General features: G+C 52.7%; 1 protein-coding gene across 2 annotated transcripts in view; it reads left to right on the top strand.

The window, feature by feature from the left end:
* Positions 1-25,240, top strand: part of STX1A (syntaxin 1A) — a 127,997-nt gene extending 102,757 nt beyond the window's left edge. Inside the window, exons 6-10 of one of the 2 annotated variants that reach the window (XM_067309797.1) lie at positions 8,623-8,731; positions 18,111-18,184; positions 19,292-19,429; positions 22,509-22,619; positions 23,369-25,240. In XM_067309797.1, coding sequence (XP_067165898.1) covers positions 8,623-8,731; positions 18,111-18,184; positions 19,292-19,429; positions 22,509-22,619; positions 23,369-23,446 — 510 coding nt within the window. In that variant the 3' untranslated portion in view covers positions 23,447-25,240. The other variant, XM_067309796.1, reaches the window with a different exon arrangement.
* The last annotated feature ends 683 nt before the right edge of the window (positions 25,241-25,923 follow it).

The raw sequence follows: 25,923 nt of genomic DNA, 5'->3' as shown, positions 1-25,923 counted from the left end.
CACAAACTGTGGGAGGCTTTGGGGGCTGAGCCTGAGTCAGTGTTGAAAAAAAGAGTGCTGCACAAAACTGATTTAAGAGAAAGGCTTGAGAGATGTCTCTGGAGCAAGCAGGGATGGCACTTGCTGGGACATGTTTTTAGCAGGACATAGCAAAGCCAATAGCAGAACATAGTGCAGCAGGACATAGCAAAGCAGGACAATTGCAAATCTTTCTGGCACACCAGCTCTTTTCCCCTGACTCTGGAAGGGATCTTGGCGCAGGTGCAGCTATGCTCTAGCTGGGGCAGTGGGGTGTGTGGGAACCAGCAGACCTCTTCCCAGAAACAAACTCTGCCTTTTACCACTCAAAACACACCGTTGCTGCTGTGTGCTCACAGCAGTACTGTAACACCACCACCAGGATTTCTTCTCTGTTGTGCTCTGTATTGTGCCCATGTGAAAGACAGTGCCCTTCGCAAAGCATTTGCCATCTCAAATACAGGAGGTGGCTGGTGGTGACAAGAAGATGGAGGCCAGGGAGTTGGGATGCAAGCTTATCTGAGTAGCCTGTAGGAACAAGAGGAGTGCTTGGGTTTCCTGGCTTCTGCTAGCATGCACAGCCACAGGGACCAGTCAAGTGTCAAGCTAAGCTCCTAGGAAATGCTTTTTGGCAAAGGGGTATCAGCAGAGCTGGGAGCTCTTAGCTTCCTTCTCCTTTCATTCTCTAGTAGGAACCATGGAAATATGGATTTCTTTTACTTCTTTTCACTCTCCCAAACCCCAGTGCCCTCAGCATGATGAGGCTGCCTGTGTGTTGTATTTCTAGGCAATGACATTACTTTTGCAGTGTCCACATCCAAGGAGACTAGAGGTGGCCACATGCAGGTGCCATGTAGCCCAGGTCCCCAGAATTTGAGGAGGGTTTAGATTTGCCCTGTGTTGAAGGAGTTGAAGCCCTGCAGTTCAGATGTCAGTCTGGCACATGTGAGAGCAAGATTCAGGGCTCTGCTCCAACATGGACCTCCTAGGCAAGGAGGTGAGAGATTTTCTTGTGCCGTCTGAATTTAGGCATTTCTTAGCCTTTCTCCAGGCTCCCTAAGTAATCAGGGGAGAGGAGTTCCTCCAGGTTGCAGTTCAGAGCCCCTGTGTCAGGAGGATGAAGTGGGTGACATAACTCACTGCTCCGTTTCTGGCCATTGACTTCTGATTGGAACTGTCTCAGACTGTGGGCTCCTGTAGCCATTTGTCATCTCAGGGACGCAGACACAGAGCTGAGACCTCGTGTACGGAGGTGTACGTGGTCCTCAGTGTGCGTGCCCTCATGCACAGGATGGGGTGGAGGCTGGGAAGCAGAGCTGGGCACAAAATGGCAGAGTCCCAGGGTTGCATTCCTGGTTTTGTTTGTCACTGCGCATGGTGGGCAAGTGGAGGTGACAGCTCTTGCAGGCCTGGCAAACAGCACTCCCAGGCTGTGAGCGCCTAATGGGTGATCTGTACCAGTGCGACTGTTGTAACCTTAACCCAGGGAACAGTGTGGGGCAAGGTTACGTTAAAGTAGTGACTTGTCTCTGACTCAAGAGGCATCTGTGTCAGTGCCGAGTCTGGGATGCTGCCAATCCCACCATTCCTACAGGATAGCTCCATCATCTTCTCTGCTTTTGGTTTGTATTTGTAGCTCTCTGGCTGCAATATACTGTTAGCGCAAAAACATCCCGGGCCCTTGCTCACACTGTTGTTGCCCCTGATACCCAGTGCGCTACTGGTGCAGTTTCGAATTGGTGTCATGGGACAGATCCTTGGCTGGTGAGCATTGCATTGCCCCGTGGGGTGCGTTGGAGATGTTCCAGCTGGCACTAGCTGTGGGTGAGTGCAGGTGTCCTCCTTGGTTTCCTGTCCATGCAGAGACACGCTAATAGCCTGACTATAAGTCTAGCACCTGGGTTTATTCCTTATTGTGGAATCACAGAATAACATCAGTTCTCAGGAGGGCTCTGGGCCAGCCTGCACACCCGGAGCGATACCAACCAGATCAGGTTGCTCAGGACCTTGTGGAGCTGCATTCTGAATATCTCTAAGGATGGAGATCCCACAACTGGCCTTGGCCCTGGTCCAGTGTTTGACCACTCTTATCATGATATTTTTTCCCCTAATATCTAACTGGAATTTTCCATGTCTCAACTTGTGTCTGTCACCTCTTATCCTGTCCCTGTGCACCTCTGAGGAGAGTCTGACTCCATCTTCTCTACATCGTTTCACTAGGTAGTTGTAGGGAGCAATAAGATCCCCTGAGCTTTCTCTCCTTCAGCTGATCAAACCCTATTTCTGTCAGCCTATCCTCATTTGTCCTGTGCTCCAGCCCTGACCATCTTGGCGGCCTCCATCCCTTTTGGGAGCCTGTCTTGTTTGTCTTGTTTTAGGGAGCTCCGAAGGGGACACAGCACCTTAGATGTGGTCTCACAAGTGCCAAGTGGAAGTGAATAATCCCTTTCCTCGCCCTGCTGGCTGCACTCTTGCTAACGTGGTCCAGGATGCAGCTTACCTGCTTTGTGGCAAGGGCTCCTAGGCAGCTTTTTGTCCACCGGGACTCCTGGGCATTCTGCAAAACTGCTTTTTAACCAGCTGGCCCCCAGCCTGTCCGAGTGCATGCATCCTTTCCCAGATACAGGATGCTGCATTTGCCTTTGTTGAACTTCGTGAGGTTCCTGTCAGCCAATTCCTCCAGCCTTTCAAGGTCCCTCTGAATACCAGCCCTGCCTTTTAGTACTCTCCTTAATTTCGTGTCATCTGCAACCTTGCTGAAAGTGCACTTCATCCCATCATCTCAGGCTGCTGATGAAGATGTTAAGCAGTATCATCCTCAGCATCGATCCCTAAAGGGATGCCATTAAGAACTATCCATCAATTGGATTTTTTACAGCTGATCACAACCTTTTGAGCTTGTCAGTCCAGCCAATTTTCCACTCACCTTATCCAGTCTATGTCTCACCAAAATGGCTATAAGGATACTATGGGATTCTGTGTCAAAGGCCTTAAACTCAGGGTATACAACATTCACTGCTTTCCTCTCATCTGCACAGCCAGTCATCTCATTGTAGAAGGCAATCAGGTTGGTGCAGCAGTTTGCCCCTGGTAAATGCGTGCTGGTTGTTCCCAACCACTTTCTTTTCCTTTCAGGAGGATTTGCTCCATAACTTTCTCAGGGACTGAGGCGATGATGATTGGCCTGTAGTTCTCCAGATCCTCCTTCTAGAAGATTGGTGGGAGGTTTGCCTTTTGCCAGTCCTCAGGAACCATCCCTGATCACCATGACTTTTTGAAGATAATGGAGAGTGCCGTTACAATGATATTGGCCAGCTCCATCAGCATGCTCAGATGAGTCCCATCTGGTCCCATGGACCTGTGTATGTCCAACTGGCTTAAGTGTTCTCAAAGTCTGTCTTCCTCTCCCATAGGTAATGCTTCATGCCACTGTAGTCTACTAGGAAGTTCAGGGGACTGGGTGGCCCAAGGGCAAACCTTACCTGGTGAAAACTGACGCAAAAGAAGTGCCTTTGCATTTTCCATGTACTCGGTCATGATGTCTCCAGCCCCACTGAGCAGTGAGTTCACAGTTTTGTTAGCCTTGCTTTGGCTGCTGAAATACCTGCAACAGCCCATCTTGTTGCTGGGCATATCCGTCATACAATTCTGACTGAGCTTTGACTTTTCTATCTGCCTCCCTGCACACTAGGGTCACATCCCTTCTGGGAGCCTGTCCTTGTTTCCACCTTTTTGTGTTTTAGCTCCTGTGTGTCTTTAGTACATCTCTGGTGCTGCAGCTCCCTGCGCAACCTGTGCAGGAATACTGGCACAGCAATTACCTGAGCTTGCTGAAATGCCCCTGAGCCTGCCCAACATCCAGGGACCTCTGTGCTGGAAAGTAGAAAAGTGCTGCTTGCAGGGTGCATACCATGTGGCTGGGCAGCCCTGAGTGCAGAGTGGCATGGCCCAGGAGTCCGGAGGTGCCAGGTCAGCTGTGAAGGAGCTCAGGCTTGTGAGTAAGCTCAGGCTTAACCTCGATTTCATTATTACAACTGGAGCAAGAGAAACCAATATGGACCAGATTGAAACTAATTTTAAGACCCCAGTCTATGAGGAAAATTTGTAGTGGCTAAACTCCCAGAGGTGTCAAAAATGTTGTTTTTAAACTCTCTTCCTAGCATACATTCTGATACTGTGATCTGTCTTGAATGAAACCTAAAGAAACCAGCCTTCATCTGCAAAGCACAGGTGAGTGGGGGGGTTGGGACAGGTTGAACTGGTGAGCTGATTTAGGTATGTATGTTACATTGAGCACAGTCCTTGTGAAGATGGGCATAGATATTTCTTCAGCAATGGCTTTGCTGGTTTATTGGGACTTTGCTGTGAGCTAATTGCTGAGTAAAAGGAGAAATGAGGAGCTGATTCTCTACTTTTTTCAACTGCTGTAAATTAGGAGTAACTGGGCATTAAGATTATGGAGAAACTTGCTTTCTGGCTTTCCTGTTGTCACCTCCTCCAGCCAGAAAAGTGTCATGAGATCAGCTTGATGCTTCGTAGGAACAGTTTTGTTTAAACTCCCCTACATTGCTGGGGTAGCAATGAGCTGCTGTTTGGTTGCCTAACCTGTCTGGGCTGTATTAGAGCAAAATAGGCTGGTGAGACTCATGTAAGCAGCTGCACTGGCAGATCATGTAGGGCTGGTCCTCCAGCTGGAGTTCCCAGGGTGCTAATAGTGCTGGCCTCTCCCATGGGAGCCCAAATCCATCCTTGGTGCCTGCTCGGCATCTCCCAAGCTCAGCGAGCCCCTGGCAAACCACCTCAGTGTGCAGACGGTCACCCTGGCTACTTTCTGCATGGCGAAAAATGTATTTTCACATTCTGAATTAATCACATTAAACCCACCGTGTTTGTCCCCATGTCACACCAATAGTTTCAGTAAGGCACTCTGCCTTGGTCAGCTTACAAGCAGCACCAAGTTAAAGGGGCTGGGGGAGGGAGGGATCTCAACTACAGAGATGGGACGGGGAGATGTGCAACTCCTGAGTTCAGCCCCAGCACAGAAATGTTGCCAGAAATGCATGTTCTCAGAAGTGACTACAGTATTTTCAGTCTTTCTATAAGTATCAAAGTTATTTCCAGTTCATAACAGAACAAATGCTGATATTTACATTCTTCTAAATGTCAGTACTTTTGGTTCCTGTTATTCAGAATAGCTTTTGCCTTAATTGCTTCTGGGTTTGGTTTATGTAGCCAGTGCAGTGGAAATGCTTACCTCTTTTGAACTAGTTCAAACACCATGAAGCAAATCCAGCTGGGAATTCAGGAGTTTATTTTCTGTGTTTAATGAATCTCTTTTAAATGCAAGGTATATTTTATTGTGCTTTTTATTTACTGTGGATTTTCAGGGAACTTTATTTAATGAGTAAGAGCATTTAAAATACTTTTTCTTCCCCAATTTTTTATGAAGCTCTATGTTCCTTCAAAATCAAATGCCTTTTGTAGACATGTGGGATGCCTGTGGGAACACAAAATAACAATCTGAAAAAAATAAATGCTAAGTTAAGTAACTTCTTAAGTAGAAGAGATGTGTGGTATCCTGATTAGCAAAAAGGAGTGTCAGGTTCGACATCAAGGCTATATTTGGTTGCAAATCAACATATGTTGATAGTTACCAGCTGAATGAGAATGAACTGTTTTTTAGGAAAATAACTTTGAAAAGGCAGAAAAAGAGTTACTTGCATTGTAAATCACATCTTTGCAGGATTTCAAACCATGACCTAAGGAAGATCTGACCTTCCTGTTTTGGGCCAGGCACCTTTCAAGCAGAGGGTGCCTGCTGAAACTGAAGCTGCCAGAGACTTTCATGTGAGGTGTGCAAGCAGATGAGGAACAAAATTGCTTTTATAGCTGAGACTTAGGCTCTGCCATAATTACAGAGCTGCTGCTTTCCTAGCATAGCTACATAGCAAATGCAGTTATATCTTTGAGATGTCTCCAGTGCCTCGTTCAGGAGGTATGGATAGAAGCTGTGTTGGTTGGAGCTGCTTGGGACATATTGACGCCCAGTAAGGACATCTGAATGCCTTTGTGCATCAGGCGTATTTGACCTTGCAGAGCGGCAGCAAAGGAAATCGTGGGGATTCACCTGCAGCATTTTCCTGCTTGGTTGGAACGCCTCTCACCAGCAGGGCTGCTGCACAGAACCAGCAGGCTGCCTTCACAACACCCATCCTCCCCTTGCCTGCGTGGGGAGGCTTCCTTGCATCCAGGCTTTAAAATCTGCTCCCAGGAAGCTGGGCAGAGCTTAGATCTTGCTTTTTGACTCAGCTCTCAAGTAGGTTATGCTTGCTGGAGTGTGAGCTCAGGTTGTGCCGGTGACCCTGAAACCTGCAGGGGAAACTAGGAAACACTAGTCAGGTGTTTCCTCATCAGTTACTCTGTCAGTTGCTCTCAGGTTTCTCTCTCCTTATCTTCTTTCGGAGCCTTCGTGCACATCTTTTTCTCTTTTCCTATCCCTTTTCTGTTCATCACCTCCTCTCCTTTCTCCCTCCACCGTTTTTCCATATCTTCGTTTCTCCAGTTGCTCTCTGGTCCTTCTCTCTCCTTCCTGGGCTTAGCTGCATGAGCAATCCTCCGAAGCGAGGTTATGGGTAACACAGTGTTCTTTCAAGCTCTGCAATGCCATCGGCCGATCCCAGCTTCCTCTGGTTTGTATGTGGGTGTCTCTAGTCTGCGAGTTTGATGCTGGCTGTTCAGGCCTGTATGTTAGATGTGGCTGGTCCCGTCAGTCACATGCTATTACTTCTGCAGTGGGGCTGTAAGAGTGCACAAATATTTCCTGCTTGATACAGTATTGGATTTGGCTTCCCCTGACAGTTGTGCATCTTTTGCCTCCATGGACATTTGCCTGCTCTGGAAGCTGAATTGGGGAAAGACATTGCTGAAAAGAGGCATAAGCATTTAGTTGTAGGATGCACGTGGTGCTCTGTCCTGACCTTTCTGGAATATCTTTAGGCTGTTTGCTGTATCCTTATTAGCCTGGCAACTGGATCAGACATCAAGTCAGACCATGGACTGGGTGCTCATGTGTGGGTGAGCTTCTGCTCACACAGAGAGCTCCAGCTCGCTCTGCATGCGGTGAGAGCTTGGCTATGGTCAGTATATTCAGCTGGACTCTGGTCAGGTTTAATTCAAAGATTTTTCTGATGTGTTCCTTTGCAAAAAGGAAAGTAGCCTAACAAGATGAGGGAACTCTGTTCACTGCGTGCGGGAAGCTGACAGTCGCCTGCTCTGTGTGGACATCAGCCCTGGTTTGTCAGCTTTGCAGTGAGCTCTTAGCTTTTGGGGCATGCAGTCCTCAAAGCATGTCCCTGCGGGACCCGTGTTCAGGGTGAGCAGCTCGCAAGCCTGAGTTGTACCTGCCCTGGCCCACACTGTGCTGGGGGATATGTGGCTTTGTGGCAAACCCCACAGCCCAGATCACTTAAAATGCCCCAGTATCTGCTAAGGCTGGAAAGCTATAAAGAACTATTTGTAGGAGCTTTATTGTTATAGAAATTCCTGAAATAGATGGGTGGGCAGAGCTGCAGAGGGACCACTGGAAACATCTGAGACTTCCGTTCCAGAGAGGTAAAGTGGGACTGTGCTTCCAGAGTGGGGAGAATTACTGCAGACAGCCCCTGTCCTCCCACCGCAGCCAAAGCGTCCCCTGCCTGCACACCCTGGCTCCTGGGTTCCCTCCGTGCCAGCTGGGCCCTGTCTTCCCCAGCCCTCCCTTCTCTGGCTGCTGGAGGAGCTGGCTCCCTCCTGGCACCCGTGGTGAAGAGTGGCAGGCAGGGAGAGGCCCCTTGCAATGGGGACAAGCAACAAACCTTCTAGCTACCCAGTCCCCTAACTGCTCTCTGCAGCAACAGGCCGGTTCAAAACCAGGTCAGTGATGTTTTATCTGTCAGCTGCACCAAGCCTGCTTCTCTACCAGCAAATTATGCATTTCTTTTGACAGACCAATAAAATACTGTCAGATTTGTGGTCCCTGTGAAAATAGCCAGGGATACATTTTTGATGGCTTCTGAGTATGGGTTTCCTTGACCAGGGCCCTCCCACACATAGCTCCAGCACTGCCATCTATTGGCAAATGCCCTGCTGTGAGTGTGACTGCCACAGATCCATCCTGCACCCTTGCCAGGTCCCACAGGTCCCCGGCAGCATGGCTGAGCGAAGCAGGGAGTGGCCCAAGTTGCTGCTTTGGGGCTCTGCTCTGGGCTCTGCAGGCATGAGCTGCAGCTTGATGTGAACGAGCTGGCTGCCAGCCTTGCCCCACTGCGCTCCCGACACTGCTGCTGCACATCCCTTGGGTGCTGAATGAAATGGCCCAGATTGGGCTTGGGTGATGAGCGTGTGGTAGGCAGTGTAAACTCATCTGGGCAATGTCATCTGCGGACACCTGGACATGCATCTTTGACTTCTGATAAGTCTTTGGGATAGAAAAGTTTTTGGTTTCCCTAGAAACAGCTGACACAGGGGAGGTGTTGTGGATCAGACCTGTGCATTCCCCAACCTGAACAGTGACAAATTTCTCCTTAATAATAAACCCACCTCTGTGTGTTGCTCTTCCCTCTCTAGCACTCGACGCTGTCGCGCAAGTTTGTGGAAGTGATGTCTGAGTACAATGCCACACAGACCGACTACAGGGAGCGCTGCAAAGGGAGGATTCAAAGGCAGCTGGAAATCAGTGAGTAAAACCAGATGGTAAAACTAGCAGGGAAACTGTTGTGCCCAGCTGGAGGTAAAAGTCCTGTCTTAGTTCTCAGGGAAGGAGAACTGCTCCTGTGTTTGTGAAGCGCTTTCCTGTTAAAACCCCAGCACACCTCAGCTGTGTGTGTGTACATAGAAATGACAGGAATATGGCTCTTGCTGCGGAGATACAAATGTGGTATTTCCCTGTTTTGGGGTGGCAAAAATGGAGCGGGTTGTGCTGGTTTGTCTGCCTGAGCTGTAAAATTGGTGATTCCCAGTGCCCCGTAGCAGGTAGTCCCTGCTGCTGACCTGGTTGGTAACTTCTGGGTTTTTGGAGTTTTGTTCACTGCTGGATTTAGTCTGGTGGCTGCTGAGGGACGCTTCTTGATGGCTTCCCAGCACCAGCTGTGGAATGTACCCTCTGATCTGGCTTGGGAAGTGCAGGGTTGGATTTGATTCCTGTTCTCTGCTGCCATGGATGGCTTGGGGATAGCTATCCATCAAACCCCAGTGGCTTGCAAGTGTTCGGCAAAAATACTTGGAGGCTGCAGGCAGCAAGGGAGGTTTTCAGCTCAGCGATACAACTGTTGCTTTATTAGCTGTCCTGTTTAAGAAAGCCAAATAGGTGAGTCTTACTGAGGGCCCTTGGCTCTGTCCAGCCAGTATCTGCATGAGGTAAGCGTTCTCACAGAAATCTCTGACATCTTCACCCCTCTTCTCAGCAGTGATGTGAGGACAGGCAGACCCATGCGAGGTATCATGGTGGGGAGCATCTCCTTTCCTCCAGTCTCTGGAAGCATCGCTTTGCCTGCAGGGCTGGCAACGTGCACTTGCATCCAGCAAACCACCAAAACTCCCCTGAGGTTAAGTGCTACACAGAAAAGGAAGAAATTTCTTCTTCCTTGTTTGCTGCTGATTTTGAATTCAAACAAGCTAGTGGGAATTGCTGACTCCAGTGTGTTTCTGTGACACCAGTCCCTGCCCACCTAGTAGCAGCACTTGGCTTTCCTCTGTGTGGTTTTTGTTTCAGGTGAGCATATCAGGTACATATCAAACCAGACAAGTGAGTTCTTTTAGATGTGGGCACTCACTGTTGCCAGCATCTTTTCCCTGGTGCAGGAGCAGCATGGACCTTGGTCTCTGCCCCAAGCAGCCTCCCCTAACCCAGGACGATGACTGTTCTCAGGAGCTGTGGTGTTAGCTCTTGTCTCTGTGGTTGGGTAGAGACACTGCTGAGTCTCCTGATGAGACCCAAGCCCACTCCTTACAGTGTTGTGACTCCAGCTCTTGCCTCCATCTCCGGGTTTGCTGTTTCCCTTGTTGGCTTCTCATGCAGCTTTTCTGTCCCCTGCCATCCCCCTGTGCGGTGCAGCAGGGCATCTTCCTGCAGAGCCACAAAAAAGGACCTATAACATCACCGTAAGTAGGGGAATAAACAGGCAAGGGAGAATTCGGAGCAAGCATGTATTAAGAGATTTTGAAGATAATCTCACAGGCAGAGAGGTGCCACAGGTTCTTTGTGATAAAAATGTCAGAATCTGAAATGTGGTCCATATTTTCTTCTCACAAACAAATGGGTGCTTTGTCCTCCTGGGAAAAGCCTGTCTTTCAAGATTCAGCATGAGTAATAGAGTAGAAGAAGGTCTTTGAGCCCAAATGGGGTCTTTGAAGGTCAGATATGAAAATGTCCTTCATGAGTTGGAAATGCCAGTGAATTTGGATTTTAGCGGGATATTTTAGCTTCTGTAGATGGCTAGGAGAAGGCTAGGCTGTGCATACCTTTTTTTTGTTAAGATTAGTTTCCATGGTGCATAATAATAAAAAAATGTTTCACACTGACTGAATAGAAAGATTGATTGACATGGGGCTCAACAATAGCTTGATGTTTAATGTAAAGCAGGATGATGAATGCTTGTCAGTGCTCCAGCTAACTGTGATTAATTTGATAACTTGATTCTTTAGGTGATATCCAGCCGCAGGGATGTCTTACAATTTAAACAGGTATTTAAGGTATTCCTATTCCTACCTTTTAAGAGAGGAGAAGATTTTAAAAGACTTAACCAGGTCCTTAATCATCTGCAGGGAAGCTCTGAAAGAAGCCTTCCTCTTGTTTTTGTTCACAGCCTTTGGAGGGGCTTTGTCCCTCTGCCTAAATTATGCAGTACTTGTGTCTGCCTTGTCCATCCTAGTGGGCTGTTGTGCGGTGCCCAATAGAGCACTGATAGCACATAAGAAAAAGTTGTTCAGGACTTGCTGTGGTACAGTTGTTGGGTGTGCATATGGTGTTGTGGTTAGTGATGATGAGGTTAATGATGAGGGAGCTGCTTTCCCTTTGGAGTGGAGGTCTGGAGTAGAGGCACCTGTAGCGGGAAGTAGGATGGGGTCTGTGCTGGGAAGATACTGGCCTGCACATGATCCTCTGCAAAGCTTGATTTCTCTGTCTTGTGAAAGCAGAAAGTCTCTCTTGGCAAAATAGGTTGTCAAAAGCAATGAGCTCATTGGGGTTTTGTCAGGAGTGCTTCCTGGACAGAAAGCCGTACTGTTTCCTCTGAGCATTATAGCCAGTATCTTCATTATCTGCTGCTTTATGTGGTCTTGAAAAGGCTCTTCTGAATTGAGCACTGCTGGGATGTGGTGATCACACAAATTCCTGAGCTCTGTTAGCTGATGAATCCAAAGATAGGAAGTGGCAGGAGCTCCAACACTGAAGCTAGTAAATAACTCAGGTTTGGAAAATATGAGATCTGGGACTTTGCAGCTATTCTGGGGTGGCTCTCCAGCATTCTGCAAGCTTCTCCATCTGAACTGCAGCTGCTTCTTGCTCTGGAAGTGGGACAGTCACTCCAGGCCCTCTTCCCAGGTCTGATGTTTGTGATGTGCTGATTCAGCATGTACCAGCCTCACACCTCCTCTCAGTGCAGCACAGAGGTGGCAATGAACAGCTACAGCAATACCTCCCTGCTGAAGTGCAGCTGGCTACAGTGGTCCTCCCCAAACTTCACCTATTCACCATGTCCCGCCTAGGCCATGCCGCTTCTAGCAGCGGAAAGGAAGAATGGCTTCTGTCCTAGTCTTACTAGTTGTCCTCAGTCCACCCAGCTTGCTCACTCCAATCCCAAAATGCACCAAGACACCAGATATCACAGAGGGATTTCAAGATGCACCATGTCCTCGGGTTCATGACAGCAGAACAGATTCCTCTGGCTGTTCCTTGCTCCAGCCCCGTTCCAGTTGGATCATGCCTCCCCACAGCAATGTCCTTGTGTCGGAGTCAGCGCGGTTAGGAGCCTTCCTTAAGCTAATGCTCTCTGAAGTCTGGACATCATATGCTGCTTGTGATGGGAGGTGACACTCTTTCATTTTTTCCTCTCAATTTTGTCCATTACAAGAAATGACATCTTAAATCTAATTAGATTTTGCTCCCAGAGAAATTGAATTTGAGGCTTGGAGGAGTTTTCTGTGACGGCTGTGCAGCTTTGATGCCATGGAGGTGCTGTGCAGAGGCTGCTTGTTTTCATGAATGATTTTGTTTTGTGCGAGACTGAGGATCCAAAAATAAAATATCTGTTGTCTCCAAAGGCACTGAGAGAATTAATCAGCCTCTGCCCCACCATGCTAGACCAGGTTAACTGATGTGCAGAAATGCAAGATATAGATGTCTCACAAACTACCCTTGAACTAGGACTGTCAGGGGTAGATCTGGCCCAAAGGCCCCCCTCTGGAGCCTTGAGTGATTTGAAAGGCCTTTGGTGCTTCTCGTGCATGTGTTTAGGCCTGTGAAGGCAGGAGCACTGACTGTGTGCAGAGAGCTGGGCTGGGCTGCAGAAATTGAACAAACTGTGCAGAGCAGGCTGGGTACTGCAACAGACTCCTTTAGATTTCCTATGGCATGTTCATCTCTGGAATTGCTGTAGGATTTATCTCATTGAAAATGTCTTACTGAGTCAAGATAAACGCTTTACGCAACCTGTGGAAGTCTACCTCTGTAGCCCTCCCTGTCTGCTCCAGTGAGCCTGAGCAAAAAGGGCTTCCAGGAGATGGGGATCCCGGTGTGAGTTTGCGACATGCCAGCCAGGCTTTTAGAGCTGAAATCTGCCCATCTGAATGACATTATAGCCTGTGCTGGATTTATTTGATCTGGAAGAAGGTTGAGAGAATCAGATCACTAGTACTAGTTATCTCTGTGCGCGCAGGCTGACATGGCAGTTTTAACCGTATGTGAGTTGTACAGGTTCATATCTAAAGATAGCTTGAAAATCTGACCCAAGCAGAGGAGCCCATCCTCCAGGGAAGGTGTCTTATCCAATGTGTTGTCTTCTGCCAGCCTTAGCTCTGGCTCTTGTTCTTTGGGTGCTCATGCAGTCCTGACTGCTGGAGAAGAGGGATGCTCTGAGCTGAAGGAGCATCACTGAGTTGTTACTGTGAATGTAGTCGTGGCATATTTGACTTCTGCACATCTCCTAGCAGCCAAAGTGCCTGCTCTGAAGTCTTTTCTATTTATAGAGCATACAACATGCAGAACTCTGCAAACTGACATTACCAGTGTTTTCCCCCTGGAACTTTCCCAGGGGCCCTTGGCACCCTGGACCAAGCTGCTCCTGTCCTAGATACAGCTAAGCCCTTCCCGCTGGGGAGTGGGTTGATGAGGAAGGCTGCTTTATCCAGCTGGGCATAGCAGGGCCAAGGCCTGAACAGGGTCTTTGAGGGGAATTTGGTGTCAAGTCTCCTCAATGGCTTCATGTCTCTGCCTGTTCCAGAGCTTCTGGTGGTCCTCACATGCTGTGATCGTGAAAGATGTAGTTGTAGCTCTGTGCATCTTCTCCATCTGTTCTGCCCTTGCCAGCTCAGGGTTGAGTTTGCTTCTTCCTCCGCTAGGCCGCCCCCAGCAATGCTCTGTGCTGCATGTGTTTGATGGCAAATCTCAGAGTCTTTTCTCCCTAGGAAGGCTTTAATTTCTATCTGCTAAGTGAAAGTCCGGTGCCTCCAGTCAGGTATTCCAGAGCTTGCAGAGGAGGCAGAAGTCCGGATCTTGTGGTTTTCCAGCACATTGCCAAGTTTCAGGGCAGGGATTTTCTCATGGGCTCTTCCTTCTTCATGGGCACTTTGTATCAACTCAGTACTTTCATTCCCATTTCCCATTTGTAGCTATACAGTAGCCCTGTGGTGATGTGGACAGCAAATGAACTGAGTATCTTGCACGCATTCATCTGCTTTTATTTCTCTTCAGCAGCTAGGAATGAGGAGGAGTTGACAACAGCCTTTTCAGACCATAAAACCTAACCAGAAGGTAGTGGCTTCCCTGTGAAGTCCTCTGGGGTCCTGCAAGTCTGTTATATAGCTTTGGAGAGCATTGTACTGCGCAGCATGGGTGAGATGCAGCCTCCAGACCTTGTGATTTGTCTTAGCATTAAAGAAAGCTCTTCCCCACCAGCAACGGGCCCTCAGCCAAGCCCACGGTGTCTGGCCAGTTGTTAATCTGCCTGATGTGTTTCTCATCCTTTGCCTCATCTTATGTGTCAGGGCCTCTTCTGGCACTGTGTTCTGCAATAGGGAAATTGGGCAGCAAGAAGGCTGGCTCAGGACTCCCAGCAGGGTAGTGAGAACCAGAGTGAGACCCCCGTATCCTGTGTCCTGTCCTGGCTCTGCCTGCTGGACATGTGGCATCTCCTGACTGAGGCACCTATTTACTAGCTGGTCCTGCTGCATTTTCTCAGGGCTGTCTCCAGGATTTGAATGGGAGAAAACAGGGCCCTCTGGCCCCATCTCCTGGATGGACTTTGGATCTATGTTGTGTTCTTGTCCCCAGTCCTATCTCTGGCCACATTTCCTGGTTGGACCTTGGACTTATGTTGCAGCCTTGTTTCCAGTCCTGTCTCCAGCCCCATCTTCTGCTGCCCCTGATGGGGACTCCCTGGCTGGCTCCTGGACCAGGGGTCACCTTGCCTTGTTTGGGACTGTCAATGGATCCTGTTATCAACACCCTGCTCAAATGCTTTGGGACTGTACCCCAGACAGTGAGGGCCCTGCATGTGCTGTAGTTACCCTTGGCTCCAGGTTTGTCCCTTGCTGCAGAGCAGCCCCACTCTTGCTGATCCCAGCACGAGGCTGGCTGCTAAGGCAGGACAGCATCTCTGCATTCCTGCAATCAGCTGGTTTCTGATGCCTTTTGGGTGCCTGTGGCCACGTTGTCCAGGACTGAGGTCAAACAATTAAAAAACACCCTTTGTGCAAGGGCTGCAAGTCTCATTCTTGATGGTCATGCAGTGAGAGGTGAGGATGGGGAATTGTGCCCTCCCTAGCACTTCTGTGGAATCGGGAATTGCTGAACAGATTTATCACTGCTCTGCTCAGGGATAGCTCTTACCAAGTGCTGAGGGCACAGGAATCCCTGTCATTTGGCTCTGATTGCCTCTCTTTGAGAGCTGCAGACCAAGCAAGGAGTAGCAAATTTATGCTTCTTTCCCTCTCTGGTTCTTTGTTCTCATGTCTTGTGGGTGGATCCTTGCTGTGCTGCATTGCACAGTCCTTTTGTTTCTCTTTAAAAGTTTTATTGTACTTTTTTATATTGTTCTCTGAGATCTGTTATGCTCTTCATTTTTGTCTCCTGGCAGTGTGCAGTCAGATTTGAAGATTTATTCCATTTGCAGAGAAGAAATGATGAGTTGTGGATTAGCCTCCCCATAGAGCTGTTTAACTCAGCTGAACCCCTCACTCCAGCCCCTAGTACCAGGGGAGGGGACCAGGGCCCATTTGGGGCTCCTCGAGTCCACCAAATGCAAGTTGTTTGTCCCCAAGAAATACAGCGATGGAGATTTCATGCTGGGAAAGTCCGAGGCCAGGTCACCCAGCTGGAAGGCTCTACATCATGACTGTAGCTGCACTGCTTGCCGAGCTCTTGGTGCAGCCTTTGGGGCTCAGTTCCTTGTTTCTTTTTGCTCTCTTCATTAACGTGTGATCTTTGGGAGGTCCAGTCCCCACACAAAGCTAAGTGCAACCCAAACCTGAGGCCCATGAATCATCCCATTATCTTGAAAGCTTGGTGCCTGGACACACTAGGGCCAAGCTCATCCCATTTTGCTCTCTTCCCATATATCAGTGCTGGGGTGCCTGTCCCAAATTCCTGCCAGACAGCCCTGGGCATGCCAGAAACAGTGCCTTCTCCCTCCTCAAGTGTCCATAAGGTCTCTGCCTGGTTCCCCACTGCGAGAGCTGGCTGAGGAGTGTTTGCAGCATTACCATGTCATTTCTACCAGCTATTAAAATAAATATCCCACTAGTTTTTTTAGATTGAGATATTCGTCACATAAATAATAGAGGAATTCTTTTCTGGCCATGGGCAATTAACTTGCAAAGAAAGTATTTCATTATTCAACAAAAACAGTAAAAGAGATTTCTTTTTAAAGAATTTCCGTTTTTCCTTTCTGGCTATTGTTTTTCCTCTTGTGTTTTTTTATTTTTTATTTCTCTTCCACCTTTGGTTGTTTTGATGACACCCCTGTAAATGGCTCCTCCTCTCGTGCCACCTCTCCTTTATGATTAAAAATTGCTTTTAAAAGCCTGATTAGGTCACAGCTTTTGTCCCCCCACCCCCACCCCGGCCCCACATAGGTGCTGTCTGAGCTGCTGCAGTGGATCCAGCCCTGTCTGATGCTGCCTGGGATAGCGTGGGGTTTGGATATCACCTCTTGGGCACAGCGCCCCAGCATGACCTCCAGATGCAGGCCCTATGTCCCATGCTTGGGGCATCGTTGCAGTCCTCTACCTGGTGCTGTTCCTTGGAGGCCTTCCAAAAAGTTATGATGTCCTTCCCATAAGCTGCCTTTCCTTTGGTTTACTCTTTTCTTCCCCACCTGTGTGTCTGGGAGGAGCACCAGGAGCCCCTCCAGCAGAGACTGTGTCTATCTCCCATGGCCCCACAGTGTTCACCTGTTCTGGTGAGCAATGCCTTCTCCATCCCCTCACCTCTCTGTAACCATATGGCAGCTGCTGGCCTCCATCACTTCTTGTTCATTAGGCCTCATTTGGCTTGTACAGGTTAGTTCATCCTCATACTGTTGCTTCATCCTCATACTGTTGCTTCACTAGCTACTCCTTCCCTGCCTTGTCCTTGTATGCTCCTGATTGTACTGTTGGCTTCGGCTGACGGCTCCTGTCCTCCCTGCAGGTGTAACCTGCTCCCTCTCCCCAGTTCCTAGGAAGCCCCAATACAAGCCTGCCTTGTGTGTTAGTCTGCTTAACGCTGTAATTTCATGGGTCCTACATAACTATTAGCCTGAAAAGCATGCTGCAATTAATGGCGGAGGGTTGGTGTAACCTGCAGAGTAGTTATTGTCTTCCTCTATAGCTGCATGGAAGGTGTCTGCAGGGAGAGGGAGGCAAGTCCGCGAGCTGAGAATGGGTTAATTGCCTCCAGAGAAGCTGGGGGCTGAGGGTCCTGCCAAGAGCAAGGCATGTGTCCCAAGGAGGAGGGATGAGCTTGGTTTCTCTGCATTATACAGATGAAGGGCTAAAACTCAGGCAGCCCACACTTGCCCAGGGCACTGAGATGCTGGATCAGGTCCTCAATCCATGTCTCACAAGCAGATTTTGGCCAGTAAATGCGGTGCCCCAACTAGGAGTGATCCAGCATACCCATCCCAGTGGCCCTGTGGATATGGGGGACCTGCAGTGATAGCAGGGCCCAGAAGGAGGGCTGGGGGCTTGGGCTGGGAAAGGCTGGCCAGAGCCAGCATGAGGGAACACATGGTTGCGGGGGTGAGCCAGCGAGTGGAGATACTGGGCCGGTGCTTGGGGGCGTGGGGTTAAAGGAAGCAGGTCCTGGATGTCAAGCTCTCCACTGGTGGCTGACACAACTGAATATCCCTCATGGGCTTGAACTGGCCCAGGGGGTTTCCCCATGGAGCTCTGGGGAGCCCTGTGGCCCATCCCTGCTCTTTGCTTGCTGTTCTCCATCCTCCTCCTTGCACCCTGATGCCTGGCTGCTGATGGCACCCGGTCCTTTGTCGCTGCTCCATGCTGTGTCAGGGATGCAGGCACTCAGGAGCCCTGCGTGGTCCCAGTGAGCCCTTGAGGCTGAGCCAGGACTGTAGGGCCAGGCAGGCCTGCCTTACAGGGAAGGGCAGCACGTTCAGGAGGGACAGGTTTTCTTGGTGAGCTGGGCAATGCTGGTGGCTGGACCCCCTTGAGAAGAGAGGCATTACTTGCAGTGATGATGGCACCCGTAGCTGCCACATGCACTCTTGGGGCTGGAAGGGGAGCCTAGCTGTCCTTTTGGGAGATGCTCTAGAGCTGGCTGAGCCCTCATGTGGTGGCCCCATGGCTGGGAGGGGAGCCTGGGCACTCGCTCACGACTGACCCATGTGTATTACTTGCAGCTGGCAGGACCACCACCAGCGAGGAGCTGGAGGACATGCTGGAGAGCGGGAACCCAGCCATCTTCTCTTCTGGGGTAGGCACTGCAAGATGGCCCTGGTCCAAGACCAGTGCAGGTGAAGGCTGAGCCAACCCCCCATCCCTGGGCCCTCTTAGGAATATGGCTGGTGGACATGCACCTGCTGTGGTTGCAGCTCGCATAGGGTGAAGCACATCTCATGGAGGAGGAGCATAGCTACTCGGGTCTGGCTGGAGGATCCTATCCCAGCAGGATGCTGTGTCCTGTCTCAGGGGGCAGCTCTGGGCCCAGAAGACTTTGGAGTGGGCAGATGTTGCCACAAACAGCCTGGCTCTGGTGGCTGCAAGGGCTACCCCCACTGCGGTACTGAGGAGGATGATGTCCATATTGCAACCATGCCTTTTTCTCCCCAGCACCCTGCCCTGACCAGGTCCCTTTATTGCCTGGAGGATGGAGGGGTGTGCAGCCCATGTCCAGCCTGCCACGCACCTCTCCACTCCCTTGCCAGCCTCAGAGCCATTAGCGCTGCTCCATCGGGCCTCGCCATGGCCCTCATGCCAGTGGGGAGCCAGACCCAGGAGGCCAGACCCCAGAGAGCTGCTGGTGCCTTGCTCCTGCTGAACTCCCTAGCCCCAGCATCATGGCTGGATACTAGGAGCAGCTTAGTTCTACTTAGCACCATCCATTCCCTTCTCCTGGCTCTGCTAGAGGGCAGGATGGGGCCCATTCGCCTCCCACTCAGTGGGATCCTGCTGTGGGGTTTGGGGAGATGCCTAGAGATCCTGTGTCCCCACCGTGGAGCCCCCAGCTGAGCCCAGGGAGATCAACTCTCCCAGAGCCAGACCTTCCCTTGTCCCTCCAGCCCCAAGCAGATGTCGGGCAGCTGTCTTGTAGTACTCCGTTCTCGCTGTTGCTCCCCATCACGCACACATCTCAGCTATGGGTTTGGCCTCTCATTTGTCACATCTGTCATTCCTGGCTCAGGGTGTGCAGTGCTGTGGCCAAAGGATCTGAAGCCCAGTGTCTGGCCCCGAGCACGCACTCTGCTGCATTTAAGCCCTGCTCTTTCCCTTCTTGGTGCCCCTCTTCCCAGAGGTGAGGGCTAATGTCTTGGGCCTCCAGGCAGGCCTGAACATTATGCTTACTGGCCATGTCTTCTTGTAGATTATTATGGATTCGAACATCACCAAGCAGGCACTGAACGAGATTGAGACACGGCACAGTGAGATCATCAAACTGGAGAACAGCATCCGAGAGCTGCATGACATGTTTATGGACATGGCCATGCTGGTGGAGAGCCAGGTAGGGAGACGTTGGAGACCACAGGAATGCTGGGAAGAACAAACTGGGGCAGATAACCCAGGGAGGGGGCTGCTAGGGGCTGTCCCAGTCCTGTGGAAGCACCCATCTCTGGTCCTGTTTCCTGCCTGGGCAGGAGCTGAGGGGAAGGACTGTATTTGGCCGTGTGGGCCTATGCTGCTGCCACCGGGGCCGAACTCAGCGTTCCTGCAGCTGGCAGGCTGGCTGCCCACCTGCCTTGCACTCCATAGCGGGCTTCTGCATGCTCTGGGGTGAGAGGCTCGGAGATGGACTCTGGAGGAAGGTAGAGGGTGGCTGGCACCCAGGCAGGGGAAGTCTCCGTCTTCCCTCGAGTCACAACCAGCGTTGGGAAGCTCTGTGTGGGCAAGTGTGCAAGCACTCCTACTGGGAGAGCTCCTAGAGCACCAGGTGCCGCCAGGGCTTCAGCGAACCCTGCCAGCCTGCCCCAGAAATTATGCTGCTGTGCAGCAGGGCCTGGCCCCTCCGCCAGGCAAATGCTCCTGTGTCCCTGCTCACCCCCATTCTTGCCCACCATGCTGCCACGGCCCGAGGAGACTGTCACCATCAGGTAATGCACTGCCTGGCCTTTGCCAGTGCCTGCATGCTCCGCTCTGCATGGCTGTGCCCTGCATGCATGTGGCTCTCGTGTGGCTCTGGGGCTGTCCTGTGGGCAAATGGGCAAGAGTGGCTGTGGCATGGACGCATTATTGCCCTGATCTGCTGGACTCTGCGTCCTACCATGCCTGCCCACAACCAGCTGGCAAACCCAGTTCTGTGTATCATCTGAGCTTTTTCTTGATGTCTGGAGGGCTTCAGGGCTGTGAGCTCCTGTGGCAGGCTGGAGCAGATGGCCCCGGGGTTGAAGGACTTTGGCAGTACTGTCCCACTCCTCTCTGCCCCCAAGAGAAGGGTCTTTGCCTCTCCTGTCCCCTCTGGCTGGCCCCAGTGTGTGTGGGTGTCAGTCCATGCATGCTGTGCCACCAGTGCACTGGGCCACCTGCACCCTGCTTAGAGACCTCTGGCCCTGTGTCCTGTCCTTGCAGCACTGTTGCTTCAGAATCCTCATATCTCTCTGCTGGCAGGACTGTCTCCATCCTCGAGAGCCCTGCCTGTCACAGCCTGTCACATGGTCACATTCTGGCCCTAGGAACAGGAGGAAGCCTTGGCCTGCTCACTACTCGTGCAGGTGGCCCCAACGTCTCTCACACCCTTCACCTGACCCCATGTAGGGTGCCAAGACTGCTGGGGACTGCCGAGAGTGACGTGCCTAGGAGCAGGTGTGAGGGATATGCACTCATGACACTGTGGCTCCCTGCCTGGCCTGGGGTGCTGTAGCACAGGGGATGCAGGGCGTGCCTCATTGGGATTGCCCTGGGGAGGACTCCAGTGAACCCTCCCGGTTCTGTACAGTGCTGTGGGCCTTGCATCTGCAGCATGTCGCAGTGGCCAAGGCTATGGCCCATGGTCAGGCAGTGTGGCATGCTGCTCTGGCTCAGCTGCAGCGGGGAAGAAGGGCCACCAGCCCTCATGTGCCTTTCATGGGAGGAAAAACTGAGGTATGAAGCTAAGTGAGAGGCCTGATGGACTTTGGTGTCCCTGATGAAAGTGAGGGTTCTAAGCACCCTGCCCCACTCTAACCACGAGACAGTGCCACTGCCTTGCATTGCTCTACAGGGTGGGGGGGTCTCCAAGCTCCTGGCACAGAGAAGGCAGGAAGCAGAGAGAGGGCCAGACTGGGAGCAGAGCCAGAGGGTGTGGGTGGGCAGGGGAATCAGCAGCTTTAGGCAAGATATCCAGGCGCTGGCACATCAGTGTGCATGAGACAGGGGCAGCAGGGAGCCTGGTGAGGATCAGGAGGGTTATGCCAAAGCCTCCCTGGGCTTGCAAAGCTCATCCTCCGTGGTGCTCTCCAGCAGGAGGTTAAGAATGGAGCATTGCAGAGCCACTGGCGGGGGAGAGCCAGGCTGCCTGACCATGACGCCTGGCTCCACAGCCCAGCTTCCCTCTGTGCCGTACAAGGCAGCAGGCTCTGGGCCCTGTGCTGGGGGAGGCAGTGGCACTTTGCTCTTCTTGTGTCCACTGCAGCCAGCACCAGTGGGGTCTATCTATCTCAGCCTCAGCTTCCTCTGGTGCTTGTCACTGCTTTTTGGTTGTGCTGTTGGAACTGAGCTCCAGTGTCTACTCCCAGCCCTGCAGCCTGGGGGGGTGCTGCCCCCAGCTGGCTGTTCCCTCCCTACCTTGCCCCTGTTTGCTCCTGTAATTGAAATGAACCATCAGACTCTGGCTCCAGCTGCTGTAGGACCCAGAGGCTTCCCTACAGCACCAGCAAGGAGAAAGGCTGAAGGGGATGGATGGGCTCAGGGAAGCACACTGCAGACAGCATCCCAGTCCACATGTACAGCCCTGGGAAGCTGGAGCAGGAATTGCTCTGGGACCTGAAAGGCCAGTGGATACTGCCCTGCCAGCATCCTCCAAACAGTCCTAGACAGCCCAGCAGCATGGGGTGCAGGAACTCAAGCAGAGAGGGCCTCTGCTCCCTGTGGGGTGGTTGTGTGGGTCAGACTGTTTGTCCCTGCATGTTTGTGGCCTTGTGAGCATCCCATGTGTCTCTGGTGTTGTCATCCTTGCTCTCCTTGCTGTCCCTTCTGCTTCTTCAGTGTGTGGTGTCAATGCAAGTCCTCTTGCGGCCTTGATGCTCTCCTGAGACATAAGACAGGGTGGCCACCGGGCTAGGGACAGGCTGGGGAACCCACCTTGACACCCCTGCCCCTTGCCTGTCTTCCTGCTGGGACATGCACAGGTTTCCCAGCCCTCCGAGTGCCTAGCCTGGCCTACTCCATGGCACAGAGCCTGTGGTCCAGACAGCCACCTGCAGAGCACCCCAGGGGCACCTGCTGCCTGTGGCAGGGCAAGCTGATGCTCCTTCTCTCTCCTGTGCTAGGTCTGCTGGGCAGGGTGACAGCCGCACAGTGCCAAGAAGCAGGGCAGCACAGGAGCAGCTGGGAACAGAGAAGCTCACACCTGCGTGCATGGGCGCACGGGTGCTGTTCCTGCTCTGTAGGGTGAGATGATCGACCGCATTGAGTACAATGTGGAGCACTCGGTGGACTACGTGGAGCGGGCCGTGTCTGACACTAAAAAAGCGGTGAAGTACCAGAGCAAAGCCAGACGGGTGAGTTGTAGTATTGGCTGGTTCCCATCTCCCTCTGCCCTGCAGTGCTGACACCCCCATCCCCAGGATGGGTCCTTTTCCTGGGACCCCTGGCCTGCCCAACTGGACTGCATGTGGGCTCTGGCTGTCCCTAGGCAGGGAGGAGCAGGGCAGCACAGCACAGCCCCATGGGCACTTGGGCACTGCTTTATCCCATGCTGCTGGGATTAGTGTGGGTCCCACTGGTGGCATCATCTGCAACAGAGCTCCCCTGGCAGGGGCTGCCTGAGCTCTGGCAGACAAACCTGAGGTAGGGGTACTTGGCTGGGGGAAAGAAAAGGGTGGAGATGGTAGAGAAAGACCTGGTTCAGCCCTGACCTTGACTTTGGTGTCTGCTGCCTGGCCCTGTGAATGGCCCCATGTCTGGTGGGTGACTGCTGCCTTCAACTGGTCCCAAACCTGGCACTGGCCAGGTGGCACAGCCAGGCCATCCCCATGGACCCTCCACAGGAGCCTGGCTCCTCTGGGGACCCAGCAAAGGGACCAACTCTGCCAGCCCAGTTCTGGAGAGGTAGCCAGGGTACCCAGCACTGCCATGGGTCCCACCAGAGCCCCTCTGGCTCTCAGTGCTGGTCAGAGCCTGCTACAGGCATGGGGGAGGCAGGGCAGAGAACAGCCTACAGCCTTTGAGGTGTAGGGGCCACATCAGTCCCTGGCATTCATCATTACCCCTCCCTTCTCTCCCTGCTGGTGCTGGGATACCTGAGCAGAAGAAGATCATGATCATTATCTGCTGCGTGATCCTGGGTATCGTCATCGCCTCCACCTTTGGCGGCATTTTCGGCTAGACTCTCTCCACGGGACTGTTTGTGTGCGATGGACGGAGCCGTGCGTGCCACAGGGCCGCAGCCGAGCCGGAGCTGAACCACACAGCCCCGGAGCCTCCCAGCAGCATTTCAGTTTCTAATGCATGGTTGTTTGTGATGCTGTGTGTGCGGTGCGGTGCGTCTGTGTGGAGGGAGCGCCAGCCCCGGGGCACAGGTGGGGTGCAGGGGCCTGTGATGGGCGCAAGGGGGACCATGGGGGCAACCCGAGCTCACATCACTGCTCCAGCCTGGGTGGCTGGCTGGGACCAGGGTGGGGACAGCTGCTCTTGGGCTCTGCTGCTCCTCCTGTGCTGGGCAGCCTGACTACGTCAGCCACAGCCGAGGGCAGGAAGGGACTAGCAAAGGGCGTTAGGGAGTCCTTGGGAGCGTAGTGCCCAGCCAACCTTCCCCTGGCTTTGCTATCACTCCAGGTAGAGCCCTCATGCCTGTCAGCCTCGTGTGTGTGAAAGCCACCGTACTTGGGCTGCTTCTCCCACAGGGCACTTCCCCATGCATGCGTTCTGCCAGGCCCTGCCTGCCCTGCTCCCTCCTGCCACTGCCATCCCCACAGCTGTGCCCAGCTGCAGGTCCCTGCTCTGCAGCCACGGCAGGAGCCAGTGATGGGGCTGCCCCCTTCCTAGGCAAGCCCTTACCCTGGTGTGGATGCCTGGGGCTGGATGTGCTGCTGCTGGCTGGGGGGGAGCAAGGCCACAGTGCTGCAGGGGTGGAGGGGCCCACTCCTGCCCAGGGGCCTTGTCCCAGCCCTGGCTGATGTGGGGGAATGAGGTGCTGCTGCTTGGGGCTGTCGCTATTGTTCAGGGATGGGGCACATGGGGACCTGTGCTGCACTCCTGGTAGGGCCTGAAGGCATGGATAGTACAATGACAGCAGCATGTGCCAGGTGCTTGCCCTGCTCCCAAAATCCCTTGCCACTTTATTCTCAGCCCCAGCAGGCAGTAGCCTCCCTCCCTCTACTCCCTGGCCTGGGGCTGTCAGTGTTTGGGGCTGGCTCTGACACCCACAGACCCATGTGGTGTTTGGGCTTTTTTGACCAGGGCTTTTCCCAGCCTAGTTCCCCCATGCAGGCACCCATTAGCTGGGGCTTGGAGACAGGAGCACCTTCTCTTGTCCCAAGGATTAGCCCTTGTTGTGTCCTCCCCCCCACCATCTAGGAGGAGCAGCCCTCACCCCCCCCTCTTCCCACATCCTAGTTCCTGAGCAGGGCAGTGCCCAGCTACTCCCTCCATCTCTTTGCCACCTCCTGGCATCTGGCCTGCCCTTGCCACTTCCCCTGGCACTGTGCCCTGCTGCCTGCTCTTCCCCCCCCCCCCCCCCAAGTGGGCTCAGTGAGGCACCCACACCCGGCTGCTGTGGGTGCCTTCCACTGTGCCTGCTTTGCTCAGCCAGGATGTGCTGACTACTTGGATACAGCCACTGTGGGGTGGCCTGAGCCTGTGGGCAGCTTGGAGGGGCCCTGAACTGCCTCCATGCCCTTGTCTAGGGCCAGCACAGGGCTCTGCCCTTGTATTCCTAGGGCAACTCCAGTTCTCCAGCTGGCGTGCCCATGTATGTGCCAAAGTACCACAGAGAGGCCCCCGCAGCTTGGGTGAGATGGGCACAGTGCTATCCTGTAGCACAGCATTTGGCCTTGCAGCCGCCTGGCTTGGCTAGAGCACCTGGGGGCTGCAGGGGAATGCCCATGGATGTTGGGTGAGCAGCACAGGCCTGCGGCAAGGACATGGCACTAGCTACCCCGGGGGGGGGAGGGGGGGAAGGAGGGGGGCATGGGAGGGCAGTCCACCTCTCAGCAACCGCAGCTCTTCATGCCCCTGTTACCAAAGGCCCCACAACACAGCCCACAGGGGCATTTGGCCACTGTTGCAGAGCATCTCTGGCTTGGCCTCTGCCTGTCCCCCTGCCCAACCCGAGCCACCAGCAGCTGTGGCCACTAGAGGGCCCAAGACCGGCGCCCCCTTCTGTCACAGTCCTGTGATTTGAGCTACAGCACTGCACCCCTGTGCACGCAAAAGGGCTTGGGGCGCTGGGAATACTGCAAGCAGGGACAGGCAACCTCAGGCATCCCCATTCTGGGTAGAGATCAGGCATTGGCATGGCCATTGCTCTGTGGGGATGTCTGGCTGTGGGCAACAGACCTGGTGGCCATGTCTGCAGGCCCATGGTACCTGCCCTCGTGCAGCTCCCTGCCACTGCAGTCTGCCTGCTGCACCGCTGAGCCAGCGAGAGTGCTGGGCCCCCTCCTCTGGGAAGCAATAACACTGCTGGCAGCCCCGTTCCTGGGCATGCAGGCAGGAAAAGCCTATATCTCAGGCTCTCATCCTGCAGTGATGCCCACTGCTAGCATGAGGGGGGGACCCTGTATTTTTTTCCTTTTTCTTTCTCCCTTTCCTTTCCCTTCCCAAGCAGCAGCTTTTGTGGCACATGCTCACATGACATCAGGG

This window comes from Apteryx mantelli, chromosome 22 (genome assembly GCF_036417845.1).
Source record: "Apteryx mantelli isolate bAptMan1 chromosome 22, bAptMan1.hap1, whole genome shotgun sequence".
NCBI classification, from domain to species: domain Eukaryota; kingdom Metazoa; phylum Chordata; class Aves; order Apterygiformes; family Apterygidae; genus Apteryx; species Apteryx mantelli.
This window is presented reverse-complemented; position numbering and strand designations above follow the sequence as displayed.